General features: G+C 43.6%; 1 protein-coding gene across 3 annotated transcripts in view; it reads left to right on the forward strand.

The window, feature by feature from the left end:
* The window catches only part of LOC147013644 (voltage-dependent P/Q-type calcium channel subunit alpha-1A-like), a 316,279-nt gene that overhangs the window by 192,295 nt on the left and 101,985 nt on the right, over positions 1 to 21,999 (forward strand). For all 3 annotated transcript variants that reach the window (XM_085855714.1, XM_085855712.1, XM_085855713.1), the window contains exons 30-33: positions 6,558 to 6,722; positions 11,471 to 11,581; positions 20,397 to 20,480; positions 20,919 to 21,035. In XM_085855714.1, the coding sequence (XP_085711840.1) occupies positions 6,558 to 6,722; positions 11,471 to 11,581; positions 20,397 to 20,480; positions 20,919 to 21,035 (477 nt within the window). The remainder of the gene's footprint in view (positions 1 to 6,557; positions 6,723 to 11,470; positions 11,582 to 20,396; positions 20,481 to 20,918; positions 21,036 to 21,999) is intronic.

Raw genomic sequence — 21,999 nt, forward strand, 5'->3', positions numbered from 1 at the left:
GGTGGTATGGTGCAGTTGCAAGGAGTTGAGGTGGGGAAGGTGGATTGGTTTAAATACTTGGGATCAACTGTCCAAAGTAACGGAGAGTGTGGGAGAGAAGTGAAAAAGAGAGTGCAGGCAGGATGGAGTGGGTGGAGAAGAGTTGCAGGAGTGATTTGTGACAGAAGGGTAGCTGCAAGAGTGAAGGGGAAAGTATACAAGACGGTAGTGAGACCAGCTATGTTGTATGGTTTGGAGGTGGTGGCGCTAACAAAAAGACAGGAAGCAGAGCTGGAGGTGGCAGAGTTAAAGATGCTGCGATTCTCGTTGGGAGTGACGAGGATGGATAGGATAAGAAATGAGTATATTAGAGGGACAGCGCAGGTAGGACGGTTTGGAGACAAAGTGAGAGAGGCGAGATTTGAGATGGTTTGGACATGTGCACAGGAGGGAAACGGAGTATATCGGGAGAAGGATGTTGAAGATGGAGCCGCCAGGCAGGAGGAGAAGAGGAAGGCCAAAGAAGAGGTTCATGGATGCGGTGAGGGCGGACATGCGGGTGGTTGGAGTGTCAATGGAAGATGTGGAGGATAGAGCGAAATGGAGATGGTTGGTCCGCTGTGGCGACCCCTAACGGGAGCAAGCCGAAAGAGGAAGAAGAAGAAGAAGAAGATATATATATATATATATATATATATATATATATATATATATATATATATATATATATATATATATATATATATATATTGGTGTAGCCCTTTCTCTCAATGGTGAAGAATCACTTAAAAATTATTGGATCCAAGTTTTTTCCAAAGCCATCCACAACTTTTTGAGATATCGTGCTATATATAATTTTTGGCCCTACCTCTCAATGGTCAAGAATCACTGAAAAAATTATAGTAGCCGGATCCGGATCTTCACCAAAATTGAATCAGTTCATCCTTGTCACACACCCAACCTGCCCATAAATTTCATCCGGATCCTTCCACAACTTTTTGTGATATCCTGCACACAGACAAACAAACAGACAGGGGTGAAAACATAACCTCCACCTTCAGTGTTGCCCCCATGTTTATTTCTTGTTCATCCATATCTTTTGTGGGCTTTTTGGTTCATGAGCGCCAGCCAGTGACCATTATATTAGTTATGTCTGTGTCTGTTTGTCTGTCTGTGTGTCTGTCTGTCCAGAGCATAACTCCTTAGACTTTGATCCGATCTTGATGAAACTTGGTTATGTGTTTGATATCAATGTCTAGTTGTGTTTTCCTGGATGAGGGCATGCTACGCGCATTGTGGGCGGAGCCACGTCCAAAAAATAGCCATTTTTAGGGGGTAGTCGGATTATTAATCTATCTTCTCTGAGGGAATTGACTAAATGGAATGGGTCCTTTGGTATTTGAATAGCAAAATTAGTTATCTAAAATTTGTCGTTGTCCGATTTTTCATTTTCGTCCCAAGGTCAAGGTCACAAGGTCAAAAACTTAGAAAATTGCGAATTTTGACATAAAAATCATACGACCGCCCAAACTTTGACAGCTAGGATGACAATATTTTTTATGCATAATCTTGAGGTCATTCCCCACCTAAAGTCTTGAAACCATTTTGCTCTATCTCGAACACCTTGCCCGTGGCGCCCCCTGCAAATTTCAAGGTCATAGGTCACATGGTCTGGTAGCCATATTGCATTAACCCCAAAACGTTTAAATGGCATCTCCTCTGGAACCGCCCAACCAATGGAAGCAAAACTTTGCAGATATGATTGAGTTGACACCTGGAGTATATGGTGTTTGCATATAAGGTTACGGTCAAGTGGTTTGGTGGTAATATTGGAGTAAAAGATAAAATTAAAACGTTATTTCTCTGAAACTGCCTATTCTGTCGATGCGAAACTTTACAAGTATGATCTAGTCATCAAGGGGAATATAAGATTAACATTTAAACTTGATCAGTTGTTGGGTCTGGTGGCCAGTCTTTAAAAAAAAAAAAAAATTTGAAAGAGAAGAAACTCAGTATTTTATCTTCTCCAGCATGGTACTGTATGTCTATTAATTACTCTTTCAATTCAGTGGCATCCTGTCGATAAATTACATACGATTGCAATGTATCTTTTGACACTTTGGACTGCTGAGACCCCTTAGATATTTGAAGACCCTTAAGACCCCCAAACCCTGAAGATCAGAAAGACCCTCAAATCCAAAAGACCCAAATGACCCAAAAGTTTTTGCTTCTCAATCTTGTGTCCCAAACCCATCGCTTTCATACACCCAACTTACCCAGTCGCACCCAACTGTCCCGGGACTCTGTGTCCTTTTCTCCTGACAAGGTGGAGAGCTTGCTGTCAAACCTCAACTCAGATTATGCAACCGGTCCAGATGGCATCAGCCCACGTGTCCGAAAAACCTGAAAGCCTGCTCTTCTGCTCTTGCTCACCCTCTCTCTGTTCTATTCACCCTCTCATTTGCTCAAGGTCATCTGCCATCTGCTTGGAAATCAGCAAACATGACCGCTCTACATAAAAGGTGCAAAAACAGATCCCTGCAACTGCAGATCAATCAGCCTTCTCCCAATTATCAGCAAGGTTATGGAATCCATCATCTATTTCGACATTAAATCCTTCCTCTTCTCCAATGGCCTGATTTCCGATCATCAATTTGAATTCAGACCAAGTCGCTCTACCGTGGATATGCTGCTTCTGCTCTCCCAACAAAGGATGGAGGTCCTCAATATCAGACATGAAATCAGAGCCATTTCCCTTGACATATTGCGTGCTTTTGTTATGGTCTGAAACCCTGCCCTACTCACCAAACTCTCTTCCTATGATATCCAAGGCCATCTCCACTCATGGCTTGCAGACTTCCTCTCCTGTCGCAGTCACCGTGTGGCCCTAAATGGAGTTCTTTCATCCCCTCTTCAAGTCCAAGCTGGAGTTCCTCAAGGGAGCATTCTGGGCCCTGTTCTTTTTCTGGTTTTCATCAATGATCTCTCCAACTCTCTGGAAAATCCTCTTTATCGCTTTGCTGATGACTCCACCCTCTGTCGTACCATCTGCCATCTCTCAGACCAGCATGCAGCAGCTTCTTCACTCTCTGCAGATCTGGATAAAATCACAAACTGGTCCAACACGTGGAACATGTCTTTCAATCCGGACAAATCTCACACTCTTACTATGTCTCTCCAAAAGGACTGTCTGGAAACCCCCCTCCAATCTACTTTCTCAACAATCCTCTTGAAGTCCTTTCATTCAAGCTTTTGGGTCACACTGTCTGCTATGATCTTTCCTGAGAAAGCCACATTTCCAAGCTGGCATCCATAGCCAGTCTTCGTAGATAATGCTCCAATTTCTTCAGCATCATCTACGCATCAACTTATCACAGAAAAAAAAGTCGACATCATCGGTCACGTGGTACGGCAGCCATGTTGTTTGTTTTTTTTTTTAAATAAAAAAATTACTTCCTCCGAAACCGCTCAACATATTGTGGCAAAATTTTACAGGTATGACTGTCTATCCATCTCAAACAAAAAGTTCTGTAGATATTGTGACGTCGGTTACATGGTTTGGCAGCCTTATTGAATCAACCCTAAAACCTTCAAAAAATCTTCTTCTCCAGAACAGCTGGACGGATCAAGAGGAAACATCACATACGTGTTCCGCAAGACGAGGAGATAGAAGTTTGTTCACGTAAAATTGAAAGGTCACGTGGTTTGACAGCCATATTGGATTGAAGAAAAATATTAAATAATGTTTTTACTGGAACCACTTATCCTATCAAAGCGAAACATCGCAAGTATCATCCAACACCATTGCTGCATATACGGTAAAAATTATGATGTCAAATGTCATGTGGTTTGGTGGCCATCTTGGATAGAAAAATGCACCTTATCCGATTAACACAAAATTTCACTTGCATGAACTCTGACCAAATTAGAGGCAAAATATCAATTCATGTCATCGGTCATGTGGTTCATCAGCCATATTGGATTGAAAATTCAAAAATATTCTTTAAAACAGCTTAACAGATTGAGGCAAAACTTTACACGTGTTCCCCAAACCATGGGTGTACCAGTTTGTTTATGAATAATTGATATGTCACATGGTTTGATGGCCACATTGGATTTAACTGAAAACCTTTGAAAATCTTCTCCAGAACGGCTGGACAGATCGAGGTGATACTTCACACAAACCTTCCCCAAGACGTGGAGATACGAGTTTGTTCAGGAATAATTAATGTCACATGGTTTGGCAGCCATATTGGATTGAAGGAAAATATTAAACAATTTTTTATCTGGAACAACTTCATCAAATAATGTGATGCTTCATGATTATTTTATTTTTATACGTGGGAAATAAGTGTTTTAAATTTCGACCCAAATGGCCACATGGTTTGGCAGCCGGTTTTGGTGAAGATCCGGATCCGGATCTGGATACGATAATTGTTTAATTTTTAATGTGATTCTTCACCATTGAGAGATGCATCGAGAGACTTCACCTTCACCATTACGCAGCAACGCGCTGCTCCAGCGCATGCTCCCATACTTGACATGAGAGATAAGGCCAACACGATATAGTACTGTGTGGCATGATATTTCAAAAATGTATTGGGCCCGATTGTTCTCGTGGATCAGGCATTATGTGGTGGAGGTATGCGCTCTACCGAGTGCCCTTCCAATTTCTTCTTGTTTCTCATCTGGGCAATATCTCAGGCACCTTTTGAGCAAGGAAGATTATATTTGAACACGACGGTGAACAAATTTTTTGGCTCGAAAGGGTATTTTTGATTTATTGATAAATTGATTAATCACTTAATGATTCACTTTTCGATTAATTACTTATTTTTCAAAAAGTTACGGATTTGGAGGAAGCAGTGGTAGTTTCGGTATGGTATTCGCCAATTGAGTAAGAAATTAATTATTTTACGATTTATCATTTATTAATTTTAATTATGCAATTAATCTATTAATTATTGTACACCGCTCCCTCCCAATTACTTCTCCATGTGCTGCATGGCGGCATCGCTGGGTGTTGAAGGTGCCCTGGCAATGTCACGTGCTGGAGGATGTTATTTATTTATTTGGCATTGGGGTGGTGTATTTGAACGTATCTCTACTTGTTGAACTATTTCTTTTTCTTAGTAACCACTTGTCCGATTGACACAAAATGTTAAGGGTATGAGCAACCCCTCCCCCCCCCTCATGGAGAATATTTTAATAATAATTGTGACGTCATTGGTCATGTGATATGGCAGCCATCATGGGTTAAACGCAAACAATTTCAGCATTACATCTCTGAAACCGCTGATCAGAAAAATTTGAAACTTGGCATATCTCATTCTACTCTGAATGGGGAATAAAGTATTGTAAGGATGACGTCATCAGTGAAGTGGTAGACCAGCCAATTTTTTTTTTTTTTAATCAAAATCATTGAGATTCCGTGTATATGTCCAGGCCATAACATTTTTACCAATTCAGATTTTGTCTTCAAATCTTAAACAAACCTATATTATAAGAATAGCAGGGTCACCCGGCGTTGCCCGGATGGAGAGGGACGGGGTGAGGGGGGGGTACTGAGAGTGGGAAAAGCAGAAGAGACCCTCTGACACCACAGACAAAATGGGCGACGAATGCTTTGTCCCACCGTCACAGGCTGACCAGGTGTCCTGTGTGTTATGGGATCGTCCCATTTAACACTTTCCCTGGACTCCATTTGGACCGTGCCATAACTCAAATCTCCTGTGCACATGTGCGAGTAGCTTGGCAGAGATTGTGGTACAATGGTGGTAGAAATAAGTGACAGTTTCTTCTGCTTAATCGTGGGGGCATGGCATGACACGACGCCACACAGCAGCACGGACATGGCATCCTCTCTCAATCGTGGTGGATGACCTTACTGTACGATACAACCGCCAAGGATGGATCGACGATGGGCACATTCGTGGAAAATCGAAAATTATTGATTTAAATTTTTTGTCTTTTGTCATTCCCAGTGTACGGTCTGTCGTCTGCTACCAGCTATGTTGTACTGCTATCCCGTGCATGTGCACGAGTATCGCTAGTTTATTAGATTATGGAGAACACACATGAATAAAATGTTCAAGTTTTTTTTTAACTGTCAAGTTTCTTCAAGTTTAGTTCGAGTAAATAACGGATGCGGACGGGTTTTGCATTTTCAGATGCTTCCTAGTTTTAATTGTTTTGCTCCACATTGTAGTTTGTGAGATGATGTGAATGGAGAGCTTCATTTGTTTATATTCTTCAGAGGTTTTGCTCAATGTTTCACCCTCGTCGAAACTTGACGGTGCCACCATGTAATGTGCTGTCGTGAACTTCAATGCTGCCCTTTCCCAAGCTACCTTCTTTCTCAGCACCACCATGCACCCACCATACCAACGATTCCCTCACTAATATAATTTGCAGTGAAAATTTGTCCTTTGTGCATTGGCAAGGTTGATTGGGTATTTGTTTTGTTTGAATTTCCTGAATTGGTATGAAATGGAAATCTAAAAAAAAGCTTTAGAAATATACAATGCAGTGTCTCTGACTCAGTGAATCATGTTTACTTTGGACCCACCACACTCCAGAGGGCTTGCATTGATTTCGCCATCAGTGCCAAGCCTCTAACACGATACATGCCGGTGAATCGCACCTCGATTCAGTACAAGGTGTGGCAGTTTGTAGTTTCACCACCTTTTGAGTACTTCATTATGGCCATGATTGCGCTCAACACCTTCGTTCTCATGTTAAAGGTTTGCACACAAAGCTCCACCACATATTCAATTTAACCTTTCTTTTTTTTAAATTTGCATCTGCTGATTGTAACTTTACTTTTGATGTACTTTTTATTCTTATTTTACAATGGTGGTGGAGTGATTGGATGAATCAAGGTGGCATACTACACAAAGAACGTATAACAAAAGGAGCAGGAGACACATAAGGGCCAGGAGAGGGAAGCACAAAACGGTGTGGAACAGACGAGATCTGTGGAAAGGAGAGGGATGGACAGGGTACACGGGATAAACAAGATGGACACGACAGGGACTTTCAGGAAGGAAAGCAGGAATTTGAAGGAGGGCGGAATGGGGAGGATTAGTAGGTGTAGAAAAGATCATGGTTTTGGATGGGGGAAGATAAGAGATATGAGTGAACAGCTGTTTTAAAGACCTGGAGGAAAGAGTGGGATTGAAGAGAGTGTGGGAGTTTGTTCCAGAGGTGGGAAAAGGGAGGAATGAAAGAGTGAAGGTGTGCAGTGATTCTTGATTTTGGTAGTTTTCCAACAATGGGGTTGCTGGCGGACCTTGAGCGCCCTGCGGAAATATGGGCGGGACAGATCACAGACAGAGTGGGGGAGGTGAGGCTGGAGAGGAGACGGAAGAAGACAGAAAGACTACCGACCTGCCTGCGGTGAGAGAGAGAGAGAGTGAGACCCAAAGACTCAGCATCACCACGGGAGATACCAATGATTCTAAATGCCTTGGTTTCCACAGCGTGAAGCAGAAAAATGTGAGAGGCAGGAGCACCAGCCCAAAGGGGAGAGCAGTACTCCATCAACTAATGGATGAAATATTTGTATGTGGTCAGGAGCTCAGGTGTGCCAAGGAAGGACTTTGCATGATGAAGGATGCCCATTCGGCGACTGGCTTTGGGGGCCAGCTTGGAAATGTGGCTTTTCCAGGAGAGATCATGGCAGATAGTGAGATCCAGAAGCGTGAAGGAAAGGACTTCTTCAAGAGGATTGTTGAGAAAGTAAATTCGGGGGTGGGGGGGGAGGTGGGCAGGGTTTTTTTTTTTCAAGATTATCCTTTCATAGAGACACAGTGAGAGTGGGAGATTTGTCAGCATTGAAAGAATGTTCTAAGTGTTCGACCAGCTCGTGATTTTATCCAGATCTACAGTGTGAAGACGCTGCTGCTTGCGGATCTGAGGAATGACAGATGGTATGACAGAAGGTGGAGTTATCAGAAGAGAGATTCCCTTTACATACATACTTACCACTGATCCTCTTTCTACACACCAAAAAACGAATCCACACCCTTTTGTTGCATGCAGGTCATTTTTGATTCAGGCATACGAGTGACTTGCTGTCATACCAGGTGAGGTCAAATCTGTGACTTGCTACATTGTCAGCTCAGGCCAGATCAGATTTGTGACTTACTACAGGTACTATGTAAACCTGAACTAACCAGTTTCATGGTCAGTTTTTGGTGATTAAACCGTCTCCCCAACCAGGTTTCCTGGTAAGGAGGGTGTATGGATATGGACATCCAGCAGGATTAAAAACAAAACCTGTCAAAGGGTAGAGGAGCTCCTTGTGAGCCAACGGCCATCCATCTCTGGTGCCCAACTGTGTCTGTGGATGTCCTCCTGCAGTTGGGTTACTTCTTTCTGAGACGTTGGTGGCAAGATTTGCACTCCGGCCACCGTTAAACACTTCATTCCGCAACGTGTGCAAAAAACACAAATAAAACGAAAAAAAACCCACTCCATGGGATACCTCTCATGCAGCTGCCCTTTGGAGGACAGCTCACTGGATTACGGGATTGGGGCAAAGCCTTCGGCACCCCTATTCTTTGATGATAGGAGGAAAACCAGAGGGAAAACTTGCTGGGTCGGGTTGTGGTGGTGTGTGTCATGGTGATGCAGAGCTGTCATCCACCAGACGGCGGTCTCCTCGGGTTAACTTGAGGTGTTCCCTTTCTGGCGGGTGCCCGGACTGTCCTCACTCTAAGATAGGATGATCACCTGTCATCTGAGCTCCAGTGTTTGAACATCAGTGTCGCAGCACTCCATGAGGTTTGGAGACAAGATAGCAGTGAGATCTTGGCAGGTGGTTACACCTACTAATGCTTTGGTCACTCTGATGGTTACTATACTCAAGGAGTTGCTGTAGCCTTCAAGACTACCATCCTTGATGTTGCCGGTGGTTTTTTTGGAACCCATTATCAGAGGAAGAAGAATGTCTCCCAATGGACACTGGATACCATTGACCAGAGTCGCAGGACCAGGCCTAATGCAGAACTGAGCTGTTCAGGGAGCTGAAGCATAAAACTATGTTTGCTGAGAGCGAACAAGGAGGCCGATGTGCGAGTAATCTGTGAAGGGATAGAGCGTCACCTGTGGTCAAGTGATTCTCGTCCTGTTTACAGGGGAATTCGCGCATTGCGTTTCTCCAAGCCCGTCCCTCGGTGAATTTCAGTCAGATTGGAGAGTGGTGAGCTCTTGACAGAGGAGTGTGAAATGAAGGCCTGCTGGAATGGCTACTATGAGTGGCTGTACCAGGCTGACCCACCAACTGTTGAGTTGCATATCAAGAATGTTACTATCCCTATTGCTGACCCTCTGAAGAACTGTGAACCACCTTCGTTTGTGGACATACTGGACTTCTCAAGGCTGGTGGAAATGCTGTATTCATGTCGTTGCATGCAGTTTTGTGCTTTGGTTGGAACACAGGTATCATCCCAACTGACTGGAAGAGGGGCCTTGTTGTCCCTCTTTGGAAAGGGAAGGGTGATCCCAGGACTGCAACAACTACCAAGGGGTGATGCTGCTCTCAATGCCGGGCAAGGTCTTTGCTCGGATAATTCTTGACAGAGTTGATCACCATCTGCTTGTGCACCAGCGCCCTGCCTTTACACCCAATAGGTCAACGATTGACCATATCCTTGCTCCTTGGGTCCTTGAATGCAGATGAGAGTTTCAATAGGGGCTGCTCGTAGCCTATGTTGATCTCCGCAAAGTGTTTGATTCAGTGAATTGGGATGCGCTCTGGAGGATTCTTGGTCTTCGTGGGGTGCCACCAAAACTGTTCAATATGACGTCTCAACTATACCCTGGGACTGAGAGTGCTGTAATATGTGGTGGTTCCACCTCTGACTTATTCATGGTTATTCCTGGAGTTCATCGGGGGTGTATGCCTGGTGTTAGCTTAATGGTTAAGGTGGTGGGCTTGGGATCCTCGGATCCTGAGGTCAAATCCAGCTTTGCTGTTGAATTAATACATGGTGGGGTTGACTCTGCCTGTCATCTTTCTGAGGTCGGCAAAATGAGTGCCAGCTTGATGTTATCCTGTGTCGGAGTGGTGACCCACCCAGGATTGTGCCCAATAGCCTCGGGGACTGCTGAGGCAGCACCAATGCTATGCACAGAGTATGGTCCCAATAGATGGATGGATCAGGGGCGTGTACTGGCCCCCACACTTTGCAGCATTTGTATGGACTGGGTTTTGCGGAGGATGTCAGAGAGATCAATTTGCCATGCATCATTTGGGAATGTCAGGATATCTTACCTTGATTTCATAGATGATGCAGTGATCTTTGCGGAGAAGCTGGATATACTAATGGGGGCCCTCGAGGTGCTCAATGAGCAGTCGGAGCTATTGGGATTATGAGTTTCCTGGGTCAAAACTAAGATCCAGATGATATCTTCGATGCTGCTTTCTTTTCTTCGTGTTTTTGGTGAGGAAGTTGAGGTCACGGAGAGATTTACTTACCTTGGCAGTGATATTCATGTCTCCGCATGTTGTGCGCCAGTGGCCGATAGACGTTAAGTCTTTGGTGCACAACAACAGGAGGAAGAAAATTCTTGGTGCTTCCAGTCTTGCACTACGGATGTGAGACTTGACTCCTTCTGTACCAAGTCTCTTTGGAGAATCCTTGGCTGTCGCTGCTCTGACTTTGTGTTTAACGAGCGTTTACTGAGAGAGACCCACATGAGATTTGTTTACTGTATAGTCCGTGAGCGTTAGTTGCGGCTGAATGGACATTTGGCTCATTTTTGTGATGCTGATCCTACTCACCAGATTCTCTCAGCGAGGGTACCTCGTGAGTAGATGAAGCCGACAGGCTGATCATGTTCCCTGTGGTTGCAGCAGTTTGATCGGCATCTGCCTGGGGGATGGCCAGACGGAAGCCCCTGGAGCATCGGTGAAAAGTGGACATGGTGACGTGCTGCTTTGGCACATGCTCCCATACCTGACCTGACCTGAAATCATTTTTGATTGGGACGTACAAGTGGTGCCTCCTTTTAAGTGGAGCCTATCCGACGTAACATGTAAAACAGACCAGGTCAGGAGGGATGACCCCCTTTCTGAAGGTGAAGTGAACCAGCTGTGTTTTTCCAATGACAATACAATCATTATGTTGAGGTCCAGAAATGAAATCCTGAATATTGCTTCATTTATTCTTTCAGCCAGGCTTGAACCTACGCTCTTCTGAGATATTAAATACTGTCCTCATCACTCAACCACAACTGTAAACCGAATGTTGCTGATTTGATCATCTATAGTCATAGATTATTTTGAGGGAATTTCTCTTTTGTTCCCATAATTTAGAGAGAAATAGAATGTAAAAATAAAAAAGCACATAAATGTTTGAAAGATTTGGTCACAGTGCCATCTTCAAATTTGTTTTGCTAAATGACCTAAAGTTGTCAAGTGGTGATTTGTAATTCATCCTGGAAAATACTTCATATACATCTCTATTTCCTTTTCCCTTCCCAGTTTCATGATGCTCCTCCTGAATTCAATGAGGTTCTGCGAGTTCTCAATATTGTCTTCACCATCCTCTTCTCAATCGAATGTGCTTTTAAGATGGTTGCCTTTGGCCCTCTGGTAGGATTTGCTTCAAACAAATTCCTTAAATTGTATTCAATTAATGGGATATGTTGGAATTAACAAGGATTATCTAGATATTACTAAACTCTCATCTTGTATGTATGTATGGATGGATGTATGCATATATATATATATATATATATATATATATATATATATATGTATATATGTATGTATGTTCCTGAAATACAGCCAAAATGGTACATGATAGTGCAAAAATTTTCAGCCCAGTGTGGGGGAAAAATTTATATTAATGTATTTTAAATTGTAACAAATGGAGTTTCAGAAATGTAACTTTTATGCTGCAAATTGAATTGGCTGTCATTTCTGGCCAAAAGACTTTTGCCCTAAATGATAAGAAATGTGTTGTTCTGGAGCAGAGTGACCGAGCTGATAAATGAACCTTTGCTTAGAAAATGTACGAAGTGGCTTTTGTCTAAAGGACACGTCTACAGTCTGGGTGAATATCCCCCAACCTCTCTCTCATGGAAGTATAAATATTTTGAAAGGCACATTGTTCTCAGTACGAGCACGTGAGGAAGTATAGTTTCTCAGTGGCTCGTACTCCTTGGAACTGACCAAGTACCAAGTTAGAATAAAACTCTCTGATGTAATGGCAGTGAATTGAATCGGGCTGGTCTAACTGTTAACTAAAGTAAGAATAAATGAAATAGAACCAAATAATATTGCAATCAAATGGGGATTCTTAAGTTCATTGTACAAGGGTGAGAAGTGTATGGTGTATAATTAGGAAATAAATTGTTTCACAAGGAAGGACTTGTGTGGACATCAGTTTTATCAGTGTCGATAGGGTTTTTCAAAGGGCGGAGGAGCTCCTTGTGAGCCAACGGCCATCCATATCTAGTGCCCAACTGTGTCTGCGGACGTCCTCCTGCAGTTGGGTTACTTCTTATTAGGAGGTTGGTGGCAGGATTTGCACTCCAGCCACCATAAAACGCTTCATTCCGCAAAACGCAAAAACGCAAAAAAATCTGAAAACCCACTCCGTGGGAGTACCTCCTGTGCAGCTTCCCTTCGCAGGGCAGCTCACCGGATGATGGGATTGGGGCAAAGCCTTCGGGACCCCCAATCTTTGATAGGAGGGAAACCACGGGGTAACATCCCTGGGTCAGATTGCGGGAGAGTGTGTCGGAGTGGTGCTGAGGTGTCGTCCACCAGACGGCGGTCTCCTTGGGTTAACCTGAGGCGGTCCCTTCGGGTGGGTGCCTGGAATGTCCTATCCCTAAGAGAGGATGATCACCTGTCTCTGTTATCATCTGAGCTCAAGCGTTTGGACATCGGGATTGCAGCTCTCTCTGAGGTTCGGAGACCGGATTGCGGCGAGATAATGGTGGGTGGTTACACCTACTATTGGTCTGGTCGCTCTGATGGTTACCATACCCAAGGAGTTGCTGTAGCTGTGTCCAATAAGCTGACCCCAATGATAATTGAGGTAACACCGGTCAACGAGCGTATTATGAGATTAAGGATTCGTCACTCCTTAGGTGTCATTTCCCTGGTCTCTATTTATGCTCCGACTGAGGCGAGTGATCTTACCGTGAAGGACACATTCTACGCCACACTCGAGTCTGTGGTTGATCAGTGCCCCAGACGAGATACACTTCTAGTCTTGGGGATTTCAATGCATCGACTGGAACTGATAGGGATGGTTATGAGGTGTGTGTTGGTCCCCATGGGTCAGGAACTATGAACCAGAATAGCACTAAGTTCCTTGACTTTGCAAGAAGTCATGGACTTAGGGTGGCTGGTTCATGGTTTCAGCGCCCGCAAGCTCATCGCTGGACTTGGTATTCCAACGCTGGCGGTGTGGCAAAGGAGATTGACCATGTCCTCATTGACGGTCGTTGGAGGATGATCCAGAACTGCAGGGTCTACCGGAGTGCTCAGTTCCTCAATACTGACCACAGGCTTGTTGTAGCAACTCTAAAGCTGCACCTTAAATCCTGGAGAATGGTACCATCCCAGCCTAGGCTGGATGTTGCCAAGCTCAGGGATGAGAGAGTAGCTGAGGAGTTTGCGAACAGGCTGAGTGGACACTTGGGGGGTCTGGGTGCTTTGGGGGTCCTGAAGAGTTGTGGAGCACCTTCAAGACCACCGTCCTTGATGTTGCCGGTGGATGCCTTGGAGTTCACCGCAGGGCAAAGAAGAATTTTGTCTCTCAAGGGACACTGGATACCATTGACCAGAGTCGCAGGGCCAGGCTGAATGGCAGAGCTGAGCTGTTCAGGGAGCTGAGGCGTAAAACTGTACGTGCACTGAGGGTGGACAAGGAGGCCTATGTGCGAGGAATCTGTGAGGGGGTAGAGCATCACCTGTGGACAGGTGATTCTCGTCCCGCTTACAGGGGAATTCGCGCATTACGTTCATCCAAGCCCATCCCTCGCAGCACTGCAGTTCGAGCAGAGAGTGGTAGGCTCTTGACAGAGGAGTCTGAAGTGAAGGCCCGCTGGGCCGGTTACTTTGAGCGGTTGTACCAGGCTGATCCCCCAGCTGTCGAGTTGGACGTCAAGGGTGTTACAATCCCTGTTGCTGACCCTCGAATCAACTGTGGTCCACCATCGCTTGTGGAAACACGGGCTGCGGTGAACCAGTTGAAACGGGGCAAAGCTCCAGGGATCTGTGGCATCCATGCCAAACTTCTCAAGGCTGGTGGAAATGCTGCACTCGCGTCGTTGCATGCAGTTTTGTGCTCTGCCTGGAACACAGGCATCATCCCAACTGACTGGAAGAGGGGCCTTGTTGTCCCTCTCTGGAAAGGGAAGGGTGATCGCCAAGACTGCAACAACTACCGAGGGGTGACGCTGCTCTCAGTGCCGGGCAAGGTCTTTGCTCGGATAATTCTTGATAGGGTTCGCCACCATCTGCTTGAGCACCAGCGTCCAGAGCAGTCAGGCTTTACACCAAAGAGGTCAACGATTGACCGTATCCTTGCACTTCGTGTCCTCACCGAACGCAGACGAGAGTTTCGGCAGGGGCTGCTTGCAGCCTATGTTGATCTCTGTAAAGCGTTCGATTCAGTGAATCGGGATGTCCTCTGGAGGATTCTTGGTCTTCGTGGGGTGCCACCAAAACTGATCGATCTGATGTCTGAACTCTACTCTGGTACTGAGAGTGCTGTGAAGTGTGGTGGTACCATCTCTGACTTATTTCCAGTTGTTACTGGAGTTCGTCAGGGGTGTGTACTTGCCCCCACACTTTTCAGCACTTGTATGGACTGGATTTTTGGGAGGATGTCGGAGAGATCAAGTTGCGGTGCATCGTTTGGCAATGTCAAGATCTCGGACCTTGATTTTGCAGATGATGCAGTCATCTTTGCGGAGACTTTAGACATCCTCTTGGGGGCCCTCGAGGTGCTGAATGAGGAGTCAGAGCCGTTGGGATTACGGATTTCTTGGGTCAAAACAAAGATCCAGGCTTTCGGTGACATCTTGGATGCTGCTGTCCTGTCTGTGTCTGTTTGTGGTGAGGATGTTGAGGTCGTGGATAGATTCACTTACCTTGGCAGTGATATTCATGTCTCCGCAGGTTGTGAGCCGGAGGTCAATAGACGTCTGGGTCGGGCCTGGGGAGTCATGGATTCACTGGATCATGGGGTGTGGCGCTGCCGGTACCTCTGCGGGAGGACGAAAGTCCGAGTCTTCAGGTCCTTGGTACTTCCAGTCTTGCTCTATGGGTGCGAGACTTGGACTTTGACCAAGGATCTGAGACGGAGACTTAATTCCTTTGGTACCAGGTCTCTTCGGAGAATCCTTGGCTATCGCTGGTCGGATTTTGTGTCCAACGAGCGGTTGCTGAGAGAGACTCGGATGAGATTTGTTACCTGCATAGTCCGTGAGCGTCAGCTGCGGCTGTATGGACATGTGGCTCGTTTTCCTGACGCTGATCCTGCTCACCAGATTCTCTCAGCGAGGGAGTCTCATGAGTGGAGGAGGCCAGTGGGCCGACCACGTGCCTCATGGTTGCAGCAGGTTGACCATCATCTCAAGGAGATGGGGATGGGCCTGGCATCTGCCTGGGGGATGGCCAGACGGAGGCCCCTGGAGTACCGGCGGAAAGTGGACGCAGCGACGCGCTGTTCTGGCACATGCTCCCATACCTGACCTGACCTGATAGGGTTTTGGTCCGATTTGATTATAAAACCCTACAAAAACCCTAAACACCAATCAATAAACGTCATGGGCACATGTAGTTCTACAAGACTAACAAAGATTGTTATGGAAGCATTTAACTTGCATTATATGTCATATCAATATTTTAATCCCTTTCCTTGTTATTTCCCAAAACAACATGCTAAAATATACAGAAATCCCAAGTTGTACGTATACTCAAAACATCCATCTCATTTGCTATTTCCATCGACATTATAAATCTCTGACATTTCTCCATCTATCCACTTCTCTCTCACCAAAACAGCAAACATGCTGCCATTTTTCCAACTCACATACACAAACCATCTATCACTTCCTCCGACCTTCTCAATTACGAATCCATTTTCCTTTATCAAAACAAATAAATCATTTTAAACAGTTGTACAAAAATTGTCAAGTCACTTGTCAAATATCATTTAAATTGCAGCTCAAACACTCTGTCTACACATGCAGCTTCACCCTCCACAATCTTTATCCCAGTCTTAGAAAAGCATCTTAAACTTCAGACAAATAAACATCCAAACTCTCTTAAACAACTTTTTGGTCAAAACAATAAAATATTTCCTTTTAAAATCCATAAATGAAAAATTAAATCTTCAGCATCTATCAAATTAAATCATGAATTTACCTTGACTGAATCGATCAAAGGGTTACACTCGGTTGTTTGCCATTGCCTTCCCAGCACAAGTTCAGGTAATCTCAACATTCGCAGACGAATAAAACAAAATTTCAACGTCCATCCGAGGGAATCATCTATTATCTGTGAATTGCCCCACGTGCTAAACATCATCAAATCATTAAAATCATTCCAAATCACGTTTCTACATTTAAATCACATGCAGTATATCCACATTCACAATTGTTATTTCACAACTTATTCAAAATCCCGATGGTTGTAAAATAAAACTTCAACACTTTTTCCTAAATGGACTTCACTTTAAACAGATTCAGTCCAGAGGGTGCACCACAAACACCAAGGAACGAGGAACAGGAAGTTCTCTCCACATCCAGTGGGAAGAAAAAGGAAAAAAAACTCTGACAGGCAAAACCCACAGTTTAGCATTACTCTGTCATGGCTTCAACACATACACTAGACAGCATTGCATCTCATAGACTCACGTGTGATCACGTGACAAATACCAATCACATTTCTATCTCATCCTCTTGAATCTGCATATGAATCGAATTTCACACCTAAAGCAAAGGCTCGAACAAAGACTCAGTGTAAAGATAGGCCACCCCCCACAGATCGAGTGGAGGGGGTCTCACACAGTGTAGTTTGTGACCTTCGCGTGGAAATGCAACGCAAAGAATGTATAACATGCCATTTCAAACAAACCCACAGCTCAACTCAGCACGAGTTAAAATATCGTCAAAATCCCAACAGAACACGTTTCATTGCAGTGAATATTGGAATCGCACAAGTTTCATTTTTTACTCTCAGGAACACATGCATCTCAATGCAAATCACCAACCATGCTCCCAGCTGGTTAATCATCTCCTGCACTCCACAAAACGTTTCGTGCAAATCATTGCATTTACAAATCTGTAAAACCTCCACACAATATAATATAACAACCTCACTGCCAACAAACTTCGAGTGAGTTCAATGAACAAAAAGTAACTCTTATAACTCTTACCAAAAGGTAACTTATAATATTTATCTATTTTAACCCTATCTCGGCGTCTCAGCCGTGTCCTCGGCCATCTCTCTCATAGCCGGTCCGTATCAATGCAAACATGTGGCATGTCGCTTCATCATGCCCATTTAATTACGCGTCTGACTCCTTAACGAGCCTCTTCTTGTCATCTGACTCGTCTTCTTCTCCAGCACTTTTCTAAAACAACTACAGTACTTATCGTTTACTTTAAAATGGACTCCCTCCGCCGGATCCTCTTCTTTCTCTCAATAAAATTATCTGACAATGAACTTTTCTTTGTTCGAAATGCGTTACCTGCTGAGAGTGCTCTCCCTTACCTTCGCTCAAGCACTTGTCGTTCCTCCAGGCACTGCCTCCGGCAGATTAAGCACCTCCGGTCACGAGCACCGCACCAACGTCGGTTCGAATCCGAGTCTCGGCGCCAACTGATTTTTTTTGATGATGTGGATTTTGTGGATTTTTACGTACGAGCACGTGAGGAAGTATAGTTTCTCAGTGGCTCGTACTCCTTGGAACTGACCAAGTACCAAGTTAGAATAAAACTCTCTGATGTAATGGCAGTGAATTGAATCGGGCTGGTCTAACTGTTAACTAAAGTAAGAATAAATGAAATAGAACCAAATAATATTGCAATCAAATGGGGATTCTTAAGTTCATTGTACAAGGGTGAGAAGTGTATGGTGTATAATTAGGAAATAAATTGTTTCACAAGGAAGGACTTGTGTGGACATCAGTTTTATCAGTGTCGATAGGGTTTTTGTAGGGTTTTATAATCAAATCGGACAAACGTTAAACTCTGTCTGAAGTCAAATAGGATTCCACAATCGACCAGTTAGAATCCTTCAGGAGGACAACGATCACAACAAGGTGGGTTTAAAAAAATCCACATCATCAGTTGTCCACTTACTCACCATTCTCCTGCAGTGTGCAGTATCAAGTTTCGTTAAAATCGGTCAACGAAAAAAATTATTAAAAAATCAATTCCCGATTCAGTCAAGTACTCTTCGGGAGAATTTGATCAATGCAACAACCTCAGCGGTATAGTTCCCTGGAACTATCTTTGTTTTGTTTTGTTTTATTGAAATGATTTTTTTTATCAACCGCTGTCACAACGGGAACCCAACGGGCTCATGGGTCGTCTAGTATCAACTAAAAGTGAATAAGAGTATATTTACCTCTTTGTGAAATGATGTGCTGTTGACATTTCGAGCAATTAGCCCTTCATCAGAGCAAAAAGGGCTAATACTATGTCAACTGCACCTCATTTTCCAAAGCGTTAAACTCTTTGTTCATGAAATGCATTGTGTCGTTTGTCCACTTATTCTTCATTGCTATGCAGCACAAGGCTGCTGGGTATCATCATTGGCTGAAGGCATGACTGTGCTGCTGATGCAGTGCCCTCTGCTGGTTAGGGCAGGAATTTGGAATTTGGCCGTGGTGCCGGCAATGGCTCACTTGATCTTCGCGAAGGACACCGTGGGATCTTTAATGTCCACTAACAAATGCTGGCAGACAGGATGCCTGATTAACGTCTATCCGAGGGACGGCACACACATTGATGAATGACCTTAACTGTGAAACACTGGGATAACAGTTGACAGCTCGGTCGGGATGCGAACCCAGGCTACAGAGCTTAACGGCGAGTGTGCATACCTCTAGGGCCTAGGCCATCTTGTCAGTGCTAGTTTGCCCACTGATGCAGTCTGACACTTGCATTGGTCGAGACTAGTAGTCGATTGTGTTGGAATGACACGAGCAGTTGCTGTACATAATCATGCAATTAAGTTTTGATATCGATAAGAATGAAAGTCAGGAACATTTCACATGTGGAAGTATTTCTTCACTTAAATGAAGCCGTTGAGACTTGCACAGACAACCCAGGCACAAGATTCATCAGCCAGCTGAACGCTTCACTTCATTAACAAGGAATTTTGCCAAGGGTAAGGGAAATCAAATGGAAAACGATAGGTAACTAGTATACATTGGATATCTGAAACAAACATTCTCACTATAAACAATGTTGTGGGTTCATCAGCCTGCAGCATGTTCATTCTTCCTATAAACTGTTGTGGGTTCATCAGCCTGCAACATGTTCAGTCTCACCATAAACAATGTTGTGGGTTCATCAGCCTGCAGCATGTTCATTCTCACGAAAACAATGTTGTGGGTTCATCAGCTTGCAGCATGTTCAGTCTCACTATAAACAATGTTGTGGGTTCATCAGATGACCATCAAAAAATTTCACACTGATCAGATGTAGCACTCTACATATGCAATTATGACATCATAAAAATCAAACATTCCTTATGAGGAGTACTTGCCATGTACCAAGTTTCAATTTATTCCTTTGTGCAATTTCAGAAATAGAGGTGCAATTTTTTTTCCAACATTGCTGCCACACCACGTGACCTATAACGTCATAATTATCAATAAACCATTCTACATGTGTTGTCGCTCCTATGATGAAAATTTCATCTCAATCCGCCAAGCGGTTGCAGAGAAAAACACCAAAGTTCTGTGTGGACAAACAGACAGACAAACGGATCCAAATGAGGGTAATAAGTAATTAATAAATCGACAATAATTAATTAATTAATCAATCAATCAAATCATAAAGAAATACCGTTTTGCCAAAGCACATCTTCACTTTTGTCCCCAAATTTCAGCTTCCGAGCTCAAAGGATGGCTGAGATATTGCCCGGACGAACAAACAAGAAAACAAACAAATGGAGTGAAAACCGAGTTCGTACTCCCTTCCGTCATTGCCCGGCGATGACGTTATGCATCCCCTAGATATGGAATTGGGAAGGAGCGGGAAGTACAACAGTATAGTATAAGCAGATGCTATAAACAAATCTTGTCAGAGCAGTTAAAACCATGTCCTGCAACTTGTGACTCACCCGTGTTACTTTTGATGTTATACATATTTTCTCTTTTTATTTTTTTTCTGCTCCCCAAACTCTTTTCATTTTTCTCTTGTAGAATTATTTCCATGATTCATGGAGCCTGTTTGACTTCATTACAGTGCTTGGAAGTATCACGGACATCATCGTAATGGAGTTCAAGGTCAGAGTTTACAGCTATAGCAGTACAAATTGATAGAAGTGTCCTTTAGAATTTCCTGATGAACGTGACCAGATTGGATTATTTTAACTTGTGTTCGATCAGCCATAGAATGCACATTAGTGATTGATATTTTATCACATATACTGTGTAATCAGATGTACAGTGCAGAACACAGGTTTTGCTTTGGGATCAAGCTGGAAAAAAATAATTTCTTCATCTGAGGTTTCAGTAATTTTTCATCTGACAAGCTGCATCAAGTTTGAGGGCATCATTTGCACTGATAGCTTGTGATGTAACAATGACTAAAAAGAATAACCCTTGTCTTATAGACTCTCTACCTGGCCTTTTCCTTTACCCAATTAATATTTCCCCATACACTGCTGACAGCATTCTCCGACTTCGTCCCTGACACTTACCTGAATGTCTCTTCCACTACAGAGAAGTTTCATCAACCTCAGTTTTCTTCGGCTCTTCAGAGCGGCACGACTCATCAAGCTTCTGCGCCAAGGGTACACCATCCGTATCCTCTTGTGGACATTTGTGCAGTCATTCAAGGTAAGTCTCACACACACACACACACACACACACACACACACACACACACACACACACACACACACACACACACACACACACACACACACACACACACACACACACACACACACACACACACACACGAACGGCAGCAAGGCTTGTCCAAGTCCTTGAGATCATCAATAATTGGGGTGAATTTACTTGAGGTGAGAGGAAGAAATGTTCCAGACTTTATGAAAGGGGATCAAGAGTTGATGCTTTACATGAGGAAATAATTTTGAACTTTTTGAGTGTCGACGATGCCATTTGGTTTTGCATTGAATTAAAACATGCGATTTGGTGTTTTGTGCAAAAATATTTCATCAATCAACTGTGGAAAAGAAAATGATGTCAAAAAGATATAAATAATTTCAATTTACAACTGAGAATCACCATGCCATAAACATGTATAAACATTCCATTAGTCGAACAAAATTTAAATATTCGTTTCAATAAAATAGACATGATCAAAGCTTTTCCACTTGCACTCCTCGGGATAAAACCACAAACAGATGAAGAAGAAGAACCAAGCTCTCATTTATAACGTTACAATGCAATGTCCTCAACGTTGATTGGTTGAGAGAACGAAGGGACAGGATTACATGATTGGTGGAACCATAAAGCATTATGAATAATGAGTAGGTTGAGATGAACCATCATGATTGATGAGTCGGTTGTGATGAACCATCATGAATAATGAGTAGGTTGAGATGAACCATCATGAATAATGAGTAGGTTGAGATGAACCATCATGATTAATGAGTAGGTTGAGATGAACCATTATGAATAATGAGTAGGTTGAGATGAACCATCATGATTGATGAGTCGGTTGAGATGAACCATCATGAATAATGAGTCGGTTGAGATGAACCATCATGAATAATGAGTAGGTTGAGATGAACCATCATGATTAATGAGTAGGTTGAGATGAACCATCATGAAT

The sequence above is a fragment of the Eptatretus burgeri genome, chromosome 14 (genome assembly GCF_056783735.1).
Source record: "Eptatretus burgeri isolate ZD-2024b chromosome 14, Ebu_testis_v1, whole genome shotgun sequence".
In the NCBI taxonomy this organism is placed as follows: domain Eukaryota; kingdom Metazoa; phylum Chordata; class Myxini; order Myxiniformes; family Myxinidae; genus Eptatretus; species Eptatretus burgeri.